The sequence below is a fragment of the Terrapene carolina genome, unplaced genomic scaffold, assembly GCF_002925995.2.
Source record: "Terrapene carolina triunguis isolate 2854851 unplaced genomic scaffold, T_m_triunguis-2.0 Scaffold58, whole genome shotgun sequence".
NCBI lineage: Eukaryota > Metazoa > Chordata > Testudines > Emydidae > Terrapene > Terrapene triunguis.
Window position 1 is genome coordinate 26,480,621 of NW_020664409.1, and position 13,197 is coordinate 26,493,817.

At 36.0% G+C, this 13,197-nt stretch overlaps 1 protein-coding gene across 3 annotated transcripts in view; it reads right to left on the bottom strand.

The window, feature by feature from the left end:
- GNAL (G protein subunit alpha L) overlaps positions 1 to 13,197 on the bottom strand; it is a 327,850-nt gene that overhangs the window by 187,473 nt on the left and 127,180 nt on the right. The window contains exons 1-4 of one of the 3 annotated variants that reach the window (XM_024212571.2): positions 8,243 to 8,701; positions 7,884 to 7,956; positions 7,002 to 7,056; positions 6,702 to 6,821 (exon numbers count right to left, since the gene is read on the bottom strand). In XM_024212571.2, coding sequence (XP_024068339.1) covers positions 6,702 to 6,821; positions 7,002 to 7,056; positions 7,884 to 7,956; positions 8,243 to 8,381 — 387 coding nt within the window. In that variant the 5' untranslated portion in view covers positions 8,382 to 8,701. Of the gene's footprint in view, positions 1 to 6,701; positions 6,822 to 7,001; positions 7,057 to 7,883; positions 7,957 to 8,242; positions 8,702 to 13,197 lie in introns of those variants that run through there. The other 2 variants (XM_024212570.2, XM_024212572.2) reach the window with 2 other exon arrangements.

Genomic DNA, 13,197 nt, shown 5'->3' on the forward strand with positions numbered 1-13,197 from the left:
AACATAATATAAATAATGCCTTCATCTTAAAGGAAAGAAAAGCATTTAAATAAGGGAAATTTATTTGTAAACAAGAAAGCTTGGGATTCATTAAGGGAACTATATATTATAGTCAAGTTAAATTTTAATGCTCAGGTGCCTTGATCTATAAAAATGGAATCATCATCAAGCAATGAACATTTAAAAAAATAAAATCAGATTTGGATATTACTGGTGCACTAGGACTGTAACATTCAAGGCTTTCATTTTCAATATGGCCTTGCAAATAAACTATCCTTATTTCATTTTGTATTAAAAACAATATGCTAACATTTCTTTTGATTCTCTCCCAAAGTACTGATGACCACCTAACAATATTACAATAAGCAGTAAGTAACAAACAAAATTAAAGTATGTACTTGCTCTCATACATGTGACATGCTCACTCGATGTCCTTATACATCAACTAATTAGAGCAACTAAGACTCAGTGTATTAAGCTAATGGAAACCAGACACATCTACACTAAATCTGTATGCATACATGTACTAGAGGAAAGGAAGCACCAGAAATCCAACTTCAGTGTCAGTTACTAATTAATTGTTAGTCTGTATCACAAAACAAGTGCTATTGGAACCACAAAGAAATCTCATGCTGTTACATCATTGCTACTTTTTTCCAAATATTCACTTTATTTCCATCCCAGTTCTCCTCACAATGTTCACTTTTGTGCAAAAGAAAAAAAAAGTTGTTACCAATTGCATTCATATGTATATTATTTTTCCACATCCTAAGTGTCCCTTTTCAATATCCTCCTCCTCTAGTTTTGGAAGCGTTAATCCAAGGCATTTCCTTTCCATATTTGAGAAATAATACATTTAAGAAAAAAACAAAAACAATGTATTGTTAAAGTTTCAGTCTAGATCTTAGAATCTGAAGAAACCCAAAAGATATAATTCTTTAACTTTAAAGAGCAAGTAAGTTTTTAAATTTTGACTTGGTACTGCTGCAGTACTTATAATGTGATGCTCAGAGGTAATTATAAAGACTTATGGCCCTCTACCTCCATCAAAAATAGTAAATAACTCCCTAAAGTAAAGTTATTAAGAGAGGTAACAAAGCAAACTCAAACCAAGCCATGTTTGCCAATATTCACATATTTTTTCCATCTATTTTGATCTTTTCACTTATAGTGTGGTACATTTTCTCATACCTAAAGAACATGAAAATACTGCAAACCATATTAAAAACCACAAATATAAGATGGTATTATTACACGATTCCTTTGGGGGTTAGATCAAGCATGAGTTACAGGAAAAAATAAACATTCTGAGGCCAATTAGGGTGTTAACTAACTGAGTGACACCGATTTTTTTTAACCATTTATGGACTTATTTATATAGTGGTTTTCATTTTTTATTTAGGTACTTATTTGGGATACAACTTTTACTACACCTGGGCCTAATTCTACACTCTTTACTCAAGCAAAATGAGTTCAATACTTGTTACATATATTTTGTCTGTCAACAATTGCTAGACTGCACTAGCTCTGAATAAGGTTTACTAGCACTGTTTTAAATGATATGATAAAATGCCTAAAGAATGTCTATGTAATTTTTAAACCTGACCACAATTATTTTCCTGTTTTTTTTTAAAAGGTATCAACATACAATGTTGATTTTTAGGGGAAAAACTGAAATGATGCTGTGAAAACCTCAAACTACAATATCCAAGTAAAGTGCAATACACTAAAAATACAGATAATTTGAAATATTTTTACTGTCAATATCTTCATTAATAGTTTGCTTTTAAAGGACTGCATTTGAGAGCAGTTTACAGATCATTACACAACTATGTGTTCTAAAATTGTATTTTAGACTAGCATTCTAAATTCATCACATTTCTCTTTAGAGAGAAAGAACAATTTTTTGTTTAAAAAAGGTTTAACAAAGTGCTTCATATCTCTAACAGTATTAGAAATTTTTAAAAAGTGAGGAAAACATTCTTTTGAGAGCCCTAACATAGGAATTTGCTAAATAGCACCAGCATTCATGTTTACATGTTTTCTACATTAATCAGTGATTCAGTCTGATTAGCTACTAAAGTAACATCAGGAAACACTTGACCACTCAGTTATAATTACTATACACAGTTTCTCCACTACCTGTTATATGCATACCTAGAGTTGAGTTAAACATTCTGTGGAATACAAACAAGTGTATATATTCAGAAAAAGAGCTTAAAACTACTTTAAAGATCTAAGGAAAGCAAAGGAAAAAGGCAACTTGTGGCAAGCAAGTTTGTAGTGCCTATTACATTCAAATATTTCATTGAAGTTCAATAGTCTTTAACAAATACATGCTTATATAATACATCATGTTTTTCCACAGCTAGTAGCATAATATGCCCTTAATATGTTCACTCTGCTTCACAAAGGGCAAAAAAAACATCAATACAGGATTTAAAATGGCACAAGTCAATTCCTGTTAACTTTAACAAATATCAGTCAACACTTTGCCAAAAAATAAAATAAAAATCCTCTCCTAAATACACCACAGATGTTTCTACTTCAGCTGTAAAATCCCTGTGCAGATGCTATACTTAACAGCAGTATAAGAATAATAGTATTAGACTCATTTAATGCAGCTGTAAAAAAACTGAACATATAATATATACATTAAGTAAATAAATATTTTGACAGTTTCTTCCTTTTCTTTGATTATGTAAAGTCCTGCAAAAATATAATGGTCAAAATATATTATTAATATTCATAAAGTTATGCAAAAATATACCTACAGATTACAATAATGAAGCAATGTGTTATTGAATGCTGTCCGTCAGCCCAAGGTAATTTTTTTGGTAAAAATATGTGAACATTTAGTAACGTATATGTATAGCCTCATGATTTTAATCAAAATTAATGAAGGACAACACTAAAATAGGAAATTGGAGATAAATTAGCAAACAAAAACCTTAAGACAACTTTACTAAGCAAAATTAAACATTTTAACATGGAAAATTATATATTTCTGCAAAAATACTATGGAGGTACACTGAGGAATTTAAAGATATTACAAAAGCAATTTACTCTTTAAAATTAAAAGAATGTTTACAGCACTAGTGAGGTTAGATCTTCTGCAGTTATTTTAACAGATAAATAAAAGAGAAATCTCTTAACAACATGTAGATTAAAAAACAAAACAAAACAAAAAAACCCCAACCATTCCACTCCCCATCATGCTAGTCCTTTGTCTGAAAATGAAATCCTGGCCCCATAAAAGTCAATGGAATTTTTGTCACTGACTTCCAATGGGGCCAAGATTTCAATCTGAGAAAATAAATTTGTTTTCAATGCACTTCTTTTATGAAGACAGTTTTCAAAATTAGAACCACGATTAATTCATGTAATTTAAATAAGCATATCCAGTGTATCATAAATATACCTAAACTATTCTCCAAAAAGTTTTGGTCCTATTGCGCCATCCATTTTTAGGCTGAAATCCTTGTATTTCAGTATGAACTTCTTAAAGATGAATAGGACAGTACAGTCCTTTCATCACATTTTACATGTAATTTATTTGAAATTCATATTACACTAGAAAAAAAAATTATATCAAAGACTAGACATTGAAAACTATCTAAAAATGTTTGGTAAGTTTTTAGTGATTACTGAGACTTCTTTTATTGTCCTAATAAATTTAAAATATACTGATTGAAATCCTTGCCTGATTGAAATCAAAGGCAGAACTCCGATTACCTTCAATTGGACCAAGGTTTAACCCAGTATCTTCAGAAATTAAAAGAAATAAAGTAAATATTATTTATATATATTAACTATTATAACATCCATACTAGTAAAAACCTGACTAGCATTTCCATCATTAAAAAAAGAGTTATCTTCTCAAATGTGATAAAGTAACATATTACACTGCAAATGTAACACCTGACCAAACACTGAGTTTAGTGATTTTTTTTCTTTGTGCAGTTTTAAGTGGACCTAATAGAATATATCCATGATTTATTGATTTATCAAATATTTGATTGGCTTTCCTGTTTCAAAAGGCCATATTTCATATTTCTAATGTTAATTACAGAATTACTAAAACTTAACAGAAGATGTATAATTGAACATCCTCCATGGTACAGTACTTATTTTAATATCAGTCCTTATTTAAAAAATGGGTCAAATGCTATGCCAGTAGAAAACATTATTTTACTCCAAGTTACAAACTTTGGACCTTATCCTGCTTCCACTGAGGTCAATGACAAAACTCCCTTTGACTTATGTTACAGTAGAATCAAGCCCTAAAGCATGGATTTTTCAATCTCAGAGCAAGTCTACATTACAAAATTAAGTCGACCTAAGTTACGTCGACGTACAGCCACTGCAGTAGCTTTTGCATGTTCACGCTATGCTCCTCGTGTCAGTGGTGTGTCTCCTCACCAGGAGCACTTGCACCGATTTAACTGTCAGTGTAGGGCATTGTGGGACGGCTTCTGAAAGGCAGCAAGTTGATGCAAGCAATGCAGTGACTACACTACATCGACCTAAGTGCTGCATCTCTCATGGTGATGGAATTATTAAGTCAGTGCAGTGGGTGAGTTACATCAGTGGGAGCTACATGTTAGTCTAGATGTTTACAGAGTTAGGTCGATATAAACTGCCTTACATCGACCTAACTCTATAGTGTAGACCAGGGCTCAATCTTACTCACATAATTCCCGGAAAGCAGAACCATATTCAAATTATAAAAGGAATTACCTAGCTAAAATGTAGATATGTTAAAAGTACTAAATCGAGGAAAAACAAAAAATGTATTTGCTTTCCCTCTAAATCAGCATTAATTTTCTTCTTTATTTTTTGAGTACAATTCTTATTTTTATACAGCTATGTCACACCATTTCAAATGTTTCTTTCTAAAAGACAGTTTAATCTAAAAACAACAATAAATTGTCCTGCACTCCTTAAGTTTTCTTAAAATCAAAGTAGATTTAGAGTCCATATGGAAATTAACATATATTAGTTATTCCAACCAAAATTTCCAGTTGAACCTGCTAGTGAGCCAGGTTTGCTAATATGTAAGACTTTGTAGAGTCAACAATTACTCAAATTTGCACTTCTATCCTTATTAATGTAGACATATACTGTGTGTGACTGACTGAGAGAGAGACAGAGAAAAAATATAGAACAAGTCTGAAGATAAACAAAAGTAAAAATGCCACACTTTAGCCCACTTTAAGACATGGAAAAAGAGATATGCTTATGAAGACTCACAAAGGATGCTGTATATTAATTTATTTTATACAAATTATTAAGGGGCAATATTAAAGAAAAATAAATGAAAAACCAAAGAAGAAATCAAATGCTAAAGTTAGTGAAATAAACTTCAGAACTCAAACATAAATCAAAGACTATTTAAGTCAACCTCAAATTCCATTTCAAAAAGGACTTTGTCATTTTCAGTAACTCATATCCACCAAGTGAACAATCATACAGTATGTGGGCGTACCCTGCAGTTGCAGCTTTCTCAGCAACTGAGTTCTATGTTAAATTGTAACTCTACAAGATGTCTGATTATTTATTTATTTAATATTGAACCTTCAAAGCACTAGATTTATCAGAGGCAACAAAACCACACACCAGAGTGTGTTAGTAATATATTAAAGAAACAAGTATTTTTCCCCTCCACGCATTTCCACCTGCAAGTTAAAGCCAGTTTAACAGCCTGAAGACACCCTATAGTAAATGACTGCTTTGGCAATACTGACAATAGGAACAACTCATAAGCTTTTAACCAATGACAGAAAAAATTATTCAGTCTTCATTGTATCCAAAACAAACTGCTATTGATATCCACATTTTAGAATTAATTTAAAAATGTACTATTATAGTCAATAAAACTCCACTAATACTCAAAACTTCTAGGCAATTTCTTTCACACAAAACAGAACACACCATGCATGTTTCTATAAGCAATAATTAACATCTAAAGATCAAGATAATCCAATGTAAAAAGCAGTATCCATCTGCAAATTAACCTAAATAACATACTTTGAATTACACTACCAATGAGTGACTACTATAGAAAGTCCAATAGGTTTTTACATTTCTACCCAGCCCTAAGATGGCAGCATTCATGCACAACTAAAATAAAGAATTATATCTTCCTATTCTCATTGTTTACTGTTTATTCCAGCAACATAATACAAAATTTGAATAAAATAAATACATAAATAAATACATAGGTGATGAAGTTGGCCATCAAATATTTTAAGTTCTTAGTATGAAAATTAATAAGAATGAAAAAGTGTTGACATTTTTAAAACTACATATATTAGAGTTTCTCTGTGCTTCTATTTCTTAAGTATATACTGTAATTCCTCAGACTGATGTCCTGCTGCACCAAATTATGCCCAGAAAAATAGCTTTCACAACAACGTTAAATTGAGACACTGAAATTCCAAATAATCTTAATTTCTTTGCATTTCATTTTCCTCTTTAAAAACAAACAAACAAACAAAAATTACTAAAGCACAACTGAACAACATTAAAACAGGTGCAACACCATACAATGTTAAAACAGGTAACTTGGTGATAATGCTGTGACAAACTTGTTTTAGCAAACACCTTTCAAATGGTAAACAAGTCATTTCATACATCAAAGTCAGAGCTTTGTGTTCTCTTTCAAAATTAGGAAAAACAAGTATTTTTTTTACTCTTACCTGTGTATAGTCAAAATCGGAAAGCGGAGCTATACTCTTGATGTAGTCCATTCGAAACTGGTTTTCCGGATTGGCCAGTGGAACTGGGGGTATTAAAGTGCCCATTGCTGAAACTATAGTCTAGAATTGGATAAAACAAAAACAGACACATTAATCTGGTTAATCTAAAATACAGGATCAATATAAGATAATCCAATCTGATCAGCAAAATGGGATTTCTCTACACAATCCTAGAGAGCATAATACTTTTGGCTTCCAGTGTACAGAAGCATTTAAGAATAGTATAAAATGGGTTCTTACCACAATCGCATCTTTAACATTTTTCCGAATATCCAGTATTTTCTGTTTCTTTTCTCTGAATTAAAACAGAATTAACGATTTAACTTCTCTCTCAAACCAATTCATTTAAGTTACATTCAGAATTTTTTACTGACTGCTTATTTGTTATTTAACCTTTATGACAAACTGACTGAAAAGAACAGTAAGATTATTTTCCATCCATCACTTTTTCATATTCTATAAAAAAAAACAGTGAAAATAGATCTCTGCCAATTTTGTCACGTTAGATAGTCATAACCACATCTGCAAAGCTTTCCTGGTGGGATTGGAAGTCATTCCTTCATTTCTATAGCATGCTAAATCTATTCCCCTACAATTTAGAACGTATATTGTATAGTTAAAAACCTTATATATCTAAAATTAGCACACAATTAATATTAAATACTGGCAATCAGTTTTTCAGAGAGAAATCATGTAACCCAAGAATACATGATGATTACATTCATGCAAATTGGTTTCAGTTTTGTGCTAACCACCACCAGAAAAACCGCAGCAGCCCCGTCATCCTGTGTATGAATTGATATATCTCTCTATATTACACACAGATACAATATTAGTTATTTGCTGCTATGCAAAAAGTAGTCGCCATGTTGTTGCTACACAGGGGCCTGTCAAGCGCTGCAGTAGCAACAGTGTAAAATACAGTAGAGGGGCAGGAGCAGAAAATACAAATATATAATAGTAGTAATTCCTTGCATTTTTCTTTTTTTGCAAGCCAGTGTCAAACCGCCAACACACACACATATAGGGTGGAGGAAAGAGAAATTACCCTGTGTGTTGTGTGTTAATATGTTTCAAATGTATATTTACAAATAGAAGACACAAAGTATCAATAATTCTTACTCTGAATTAAATCCATTGACATGCAGAATCCTCATTTGTTTCACAATAGTGCTTTTTCCTGACTCACCAGCTCCTGGAAGAAAAAGACAGAACACTGCCATGTATGTACGGTTTTTTTGGTGACATGTTAACAGCATCTCCCACCTCCAACAGCATTTATATATGTGTATCCATGTGGCTCCCACACACAGCTCAATCTGTGCACTTTTCACATACTGCTCAATACAATTGCCTGCATTCTTTGTATCTAACACACACTCTCTCTCACACACACATTAATCACATAGCTTCTCCGTTATACCCCTACCATGGGGGAGCGCAGGCAACTGCACCCTCATCCCCCCCCCCCGCTTCCTTACCCAGCAGAAGCAAACGATGTGTGGCTTTATAAGCCAGTCTCTCTTTCTGCAACTGCTTCTCTATTTTTTTGTTGGCTTCTCGCTGCGCTTTCTCATCGATACGCTGATCCTCTGTTTTGCTGTTGCCCAAACACCCCATTGCTGCCGCTTAGGATGGATGTCAAATTGTGCTCTTTCTATAGAGATTTATTTACAGGAAATATGTAAGAGATGATAGGTATTTATATCCCTGCGACGGTTTCTCTTCTCTTTCTTCCCCCGGTCGCTCAAATAAAATGGTCTCTGGTCGCTTTCTGATCAAACACAGTTTGATTTTTCTCCCCCAAAGAGGTACAAGAAGCGGCGGGGAGAGAGAAAACGTTTTTAAGATGAAAAAAAAAATCTGTACAAAAATGTCTAACACACAACGAAAGCGAGAAGAGCTCCTCCTGGAAACCAGCCTAACGCTGCTCTCCTCTCTCCCTCCCCTCCACACACACAATCCCTATATTTCTCTGTAAAGGTCTATTTTTGTCTTTCTGTGCTCAGCACTGCCTCTTTCTGTGAGACCAGGAAACAGTCAAACTACAAACCCCACACAAGTCAAAGAGAGAAGGAAAGAGGTAAAAGCTGGATGTACCTGGATCGTGTTGGATTTGTCCTGCAAGCTGCCAATTTTTGACCTGGAAAAGTCCCAAATTGTGTCACAGAAATAGAGTTCTAGACTTAGGCTCCTACTTAAATTAATAATAATAAATAATAATAATAATAAATCTAGATCCTGATGAATCCCAGAGAGCATGATTTCTGCAAAAACCCTGAGCCAGCATCTGGATCCTGCCAAATTTTGGCCCCAAGATGCCAAATTCTGATGTCTCCATAGAGAACAAGTCTAGCCATGCCTATGGTACCAAATACATTCTGGATTTTGGTACATCAGACCTACAAAAACCCAGATCTCGTTCACGGATCCTACCCCATCAGTTTAATTTTTGGCTTTCAACCCCTCCCCCACACCAAAATTCCTTGGCATTCATAGAGAACAAGCATAACTTACTGTACAAAAAAAATCTGGATTCTGATGCATCCCAGTACATGAGTGCCACAAAAATCCAGCTCCTGCTCCTGGATGTTGGCAATTTTTGGCCCTAAACTCCAAATTCTACAGTCTAAGCAGATAACAAGGGTAGCCATCCCTCCTACTACACTGGAGAGAATCTGGCTCCCAGTGCACCCCAGCCCCCCGATAGCACTGGAAAACATGTATCTGGTTTCTTCTACACCTGCCAATTTTTAACCCTATTCTCCCCAAATCTGCTGTCTAAATAAAGAAAAAAAATTTAGCAGTTTCTTAATGCCCCCCCAAATTCAGATTGTTGTGAACTGGCACAGCAGCACCACAAAAACAAATATCCAGCACCTGGATTCAGGTAGTTTTTCTTTGGTTGTTGTTCTTTCTCTTTCTTTTTTTAAATTTAAATCCTCAAAATCCTACCAGCTAAATAAAGACATGCAGCTGTCCCAATTCTACTGCATAATCCAGAATCCAGTGTATCCCCTATTCAGTACCATGGCAAGGACACATAATATCCGGTATCTGGAGCCCAGTGAAACAGTGTTTTGGGTTGGCCCCAAACTGTATCATCAAAACAGACAACCAGTGCCCTGTGGCGGCTCCTAGTTGGCTAGCAAAACCCAGTCCTCACATCTCAGTGCAAGAGCAATACGTGCACAAAGGGCACCTGGGTCTTGCAGAATCCAACAATATTTTGGCCACAAACCTCTAAATTCTAGTCTATACATAGTGACCAAGCATAGCTTCTCTTAGTCTACTAAAAAAAAAAAAAAAAAAATCTAGTCTCTGAGCCATCGCAGCATATGAGCACTTAATAAAAAAAAAATCCAAACATGGACCCAGATCCAACAAGGTATACCCCCATTTTTTCACCTATGTTCCCAAAATTATAATTTCTAGGTAGACAGCAAGAATCACCATTCATTTACATTTACAGTCCTTAACTGGATTTTTCAAGTGCTCTTGTGTAAGGATGGATCAGGGACCAGCTTCTGATACAGTGAAGTAGGAGCAGCTATACTCGGGGTAAACTCCTGGCCTTACTGAAGTCAATGGGATTTTGCTATTTACTTCAATAGGGATTTAACCCTTGGTCTTTATTTAACAGATTGTAGGTGTTTGTGACCAAAAAAAGAGGCCCATGTGGGTTTTTGGATTGCTCTTTCACTGAGATGTCAGAGCCTGGAATTTTTGGATCAAGTAGAAGCAGCAACGTGAGTTGTATATTTTGACAGTACAATTTGGGAACTAGGGGCCAAAAAAATGGCAGGATCCAGCAGGTTCCAGTGCCGAGTACGTGTCTTTGCAATCCAGTTGAGCAGGAATGTATCGAAGTCTGGAGTTTTGCAGCGGAACTTGAGAAGCTGCTCTTCTCTATTTAGTCTGTTGAACATTTGAGTTTGGGATTTACAAATAAAAAGGGTTAGCTGGATAAAAGTGCCAGATAAATGTTTTTGCAGTGCTGCTGCATTACAGGGTCTGCTGCATTCTGAAAGTTGTTACTTTCCCCCCCATTCCTTAGAAAGTTGAATTTGGGAGATTAGGGTTAAAAACTGGAAAGGCCTAGCAAGAACCAGATCAGTATTTTTCCAGTGCTATTAGGTCAGAAAGCATATAGATCCAGATTTTTCAAGTGAAATAGGAGCAACTTTTGTTTTTTATTTAGATGATACAGTTTAAATTTGGGACCCAAAACTGTCGAGACCCAAACGAAGTCAAGGGCAGGATTTTTTAGGCTTTCTTGCGCGGGGATGCATTACAAACCAGAATATTGTCGTGCAGTAGCAGTAACTATACCTGTTCTCTATTAATGCCATGGAATTTTGGAGTGAAGACCAAAACCTGTATGGATTTGGAAGGATCCATGTGGCAGAACTGGGTTTTTGTGACATTTATGTATTATGTGCCAGGATCCAGGCTTTTTTTGGTGCAGAAGGAGTAACTAGACTTGTTCTCTATTCAGGCATCAGAATTTGGGACCAAAAGTTGTCTGGATCCAGTTGCCAAATCTGGGTTTTTACAATACCCCTAGTTCCGGTATGTATTGGTGTCTGGAATTATTTGGGGCAGTCGGATCAGGAAGACTTGCTCTCTGTTTTGATGACACAGAAGACTCTGCCAAAAATAGTCAGGATCCAGGTAGATCCAGCTTTTACCTTTTTCCAAAGGGGAGAGGGTTCCTTATTTCCTTTCTGTCCTTCCCCAACCCTATGACCCTCCCTGATCACTTCCTCTTGAAAAGGGATCACTTAATTTGGGAATAACACACACATATGAAACCTGTGAACAGAAAGTATAGAATCGTGTTTGACTGCAATTATAATCCAGTCTCTTTCTCAGCACAAACTCAGTACTGCCTCTCTAGCCACAGTCAAACTACAGAACCCTGCAAGTAGAAGTAAATATATCCGGTCGCCTATTGTTTTGGAGAGAGATCACAACTTTGCACACACACACACAGAAATAAACCTATTATTTGAAAGTAATCTAATTATAATCAAATCTCTTTCTTTAGACTGCCCAATTTCAGCAATGCCTCCATATCAGACCAAGAAATAGACACTAGAACAAAACACTCACAAGGGTAATGCTAAACCCCATACAAGAGAAGAGAGATACCTCCTACTCCCCCTGCCCATGCCCTTCTCTACAGCCTGGTCCTCCTGAGATGGGATCACAACGTGTGGTTGTTATTATTGTTTTTAAAGACACTCACACATTCAACCTATGCACTGAAATATATGTTTGTGTGAGTGCAATCATAATTCAACTTCTCCCTCTGTGCTGTGGACAAACTCGGTTTGCCTCACTGTGAAACCAGGAAACAGTACACACCCTTCAAGTGAAGAGAGAGCAACTAATTTATTTCCTGCTCTCCCTCTCTCTCAGACACACTCTCTCCCTACTCTAGATCCTGTTTCTCCTGAGAAGGAAGCATATAAATTTGAGACACAAACTCAGATGGAAGCTGTGTCTGTGAATAAATGTGTGTGTGAGTTTGTGTGAGCATTGCTTCTCTCCGCGTGAGAACGAGAACCAGACCCCTCAACGCACACTTTTTCACTCCCATTCCGCTTGCATTTTGAACGGGAGAAAGTGTCTATAAACAAGAAGAAATGGGGAGGATTAACAGAGAAATCACACGCAGATGGCCCAGGTTAGTGCTCTCGGGCTCCTCCTCCCCCCTCCCAGGGCGGGCGTCATGTAGCCCCGGCAGCTTGTACTGCGGCTGCTTTTACTGCAAACTTCAGGTGGTTCTAAAAGCTGCCGATTCCTGGCATCCAGTACCAGCAGCCTCCCTTCGCATAGTCACCGCTGTAGATTTCAATCTGACTTCGTAGAAAGAGCAAGAATAAAAAAAGCCGGAGTGGAGCAACCAGAGGACAGGCTCTTCCTGCCTGCAAAGACGCCTTCACTTTCACAAATCTCTCTCTCAGCACTGCCACTATCCTCCAGCGCAGGCACTGCGCCATCCGAGGGACGCTGTCAGAGAGGAATCACTCACACACCTCTCTGCTGAACTCCTAATGCACCTACCAACTTCAAGCACACACGCACTCAGATAAATTGAACTCTCAGCTGTACATATTGTTCTTAATCCCCCTACAAACAGGGGACTGACGGGGAAGAATACTCTAACCCTGGATAGGTAGTCAAGAAAAGGTGATCTCTTAGCTGAGAGAAAATTATTCGGTAGAACTGCTCCCATTAACCAATGTAGGCATCAGTCACATCTTAATGCAAAAATGAAACCACAAAAAACTGTCAATGCAATTATGCTACTGTTACAGCTTTAAAAAGCCATGCAACTCAGGAACTAAAATGTTAAGGCTCTCATAATAATATTAATCTGACCACCTGGCACATAATATTTTTGATAACAAGACTGTTAAATACAAAC